The sequence below is a fragment of the Otolemur garnettii genome, unplaced genomic scaffold (genome assembly GCF_000181295.1).
Source record: "Otolemur garnettii isolate 467f Iridium unplaced genomic scaffold, OtoGar3 scaffold00003, whole genome shotgun sequence".
NCBI lineage: Eukaryota > Metazoa > Chordata > Mammalia > Primates > Galagidae > Otolemur > Otolemur garnettii.
Window position 1 is genome coordinate 33,937,531 of NW_003852398.1, and position 1,400 is coordinate 33,938,930.

General features: G+C 42.7%; 1 protein-coding gene across 1 annotated transcript in view; it reads left to right on the plus strand.

Moving 5' to 3' along the window:
• GNPDA1 (glucosamine-6-phosphate deaminase 1) overlaps positions 1–1,400 on the plus strand; it is a 14,321-nt gene extending 12,921 nt beyond the window's left edge. The window contains exons 6-7 of the mRNA XM_003782091.3: positions 59–233; positions 1,086–1,400. Coding sequence (XP_003782139.1) covers positions 59–233; positions 1,086–1,186 — 276 coding nt within the window. The 3' untranslated portion in view covers positions 1,187–1,400. The remainder of the gene's footprint in view (positions 1–58; positions 234–1,085) is intronic.

Consider the following 1,400-nt stretch of genomic DNA (forward strand, 5'->3'; position numbering starts at 1 on the left):
GCCTTAGCCGGTTGAGCTATAGGCGCCGAGCCACACAGGCTTGTTTTCTGATCCCCAGGTGATGATCCTCATCACAGGTGCTCACAAGGCGTTTGCTCTGTACAAGGCCATCGAGGAGGGAGTGAACCACATGTGGACTGTGTCTGCCTTCCAGCAGCATCCCTGTACTGTGTTTGTGTGTGATGAAGATGCCACCTTGGAGCTGAAAGTGAAGACTGTCAAGTATTTCAAAGGTGAGGAAGGGCTGGGTCTCGGAGTAAGTTGTCAAGCTCAGGGTGTACCAGGAGTGATGAGGACAGAACCTAGCTTTCATCCTCTGGCCATTTTTATTGATAGTAGATAATGATCTTAATAAAAATCAAACCTCCAGCGTTCTGGGAGGCCAAGGCAGGTGGATTGCCTGAGCTCACAGGTTCGAGACCAGCCTGAGCAAAAGCTACACATCGTCTCTAAAAATAGCTAGGCTTTGTGGTAGGTGGTGCCTGTAGTCCCAGCTACTTGGGAAGCTGAGACAAAAGAATTGGTTAGCCCAAGAGTTTGAGGTTGCTGTGAGCTGTGGTGGCACAGCACTCTACCAAGGTTGACAAAGTGAGACTCCATCTACTAATAGCTGATGGGTCCATTTTTGGAGATCTCTTTGCTCTGAGGAGGAAAGAAAAGGCAAAGGGCTGTGTGGTGATCTCCTTGCAGTGATATCGAACTTTAGGCTTTCTCTTTCCAGATCTCCTCCAGGTGAAGCACTAAACTAGCTGTCATGAGGGTCTTTCTTTTACTTTAAAAGGATACATACTGCTTTAAGCAAACTTAAATGAAAATCTTCCTTTACTACGCAGGTAAATTAGGAATTTGCTCTTTGCTGAAAAGTTAACCTTTAAATAGCCAACTCCAATAGTGATTCAATTTACAAAAGTTCCACGAATTTTAGCACTAAGAATAATGATTTTCCTACTCTTAGAGTGTTTGTCATTTGGGGATCACAGGCAAAGAGAATTGTCAGTTCTGGGACCAAATTTATGAGCTTCTAGATGTTACTGACATCTTGCCCATACTTGCATTAACTATTTTTTGTTTTTAATTTCTTGTAGGCTTAATGCTTGTTCATAACAAGTTGGTGGACCCCCTGTACAGTATCAAAGAGAAAGAAATTGAGAAGAGCCAGTCTTCTAAGAAACCATACAGCGATTAGCCTGTGCCAGGACCTAGAATCAAGTACCTCATGGGGACAGTGGAGTCTTTCTGGAAATTGTCTTTAGGAGAACGGAATTGTATTTCTTTAATCTAATACGGTTACTTCAGATAAGTGGATGAAACTCTTGTTCTTGACTTTGAGGATAGGAGCCTAGTCATGAAGTTTAGCTATAGGGGAATGATTATTTGTAACTTAATCAGAAACATTTTTT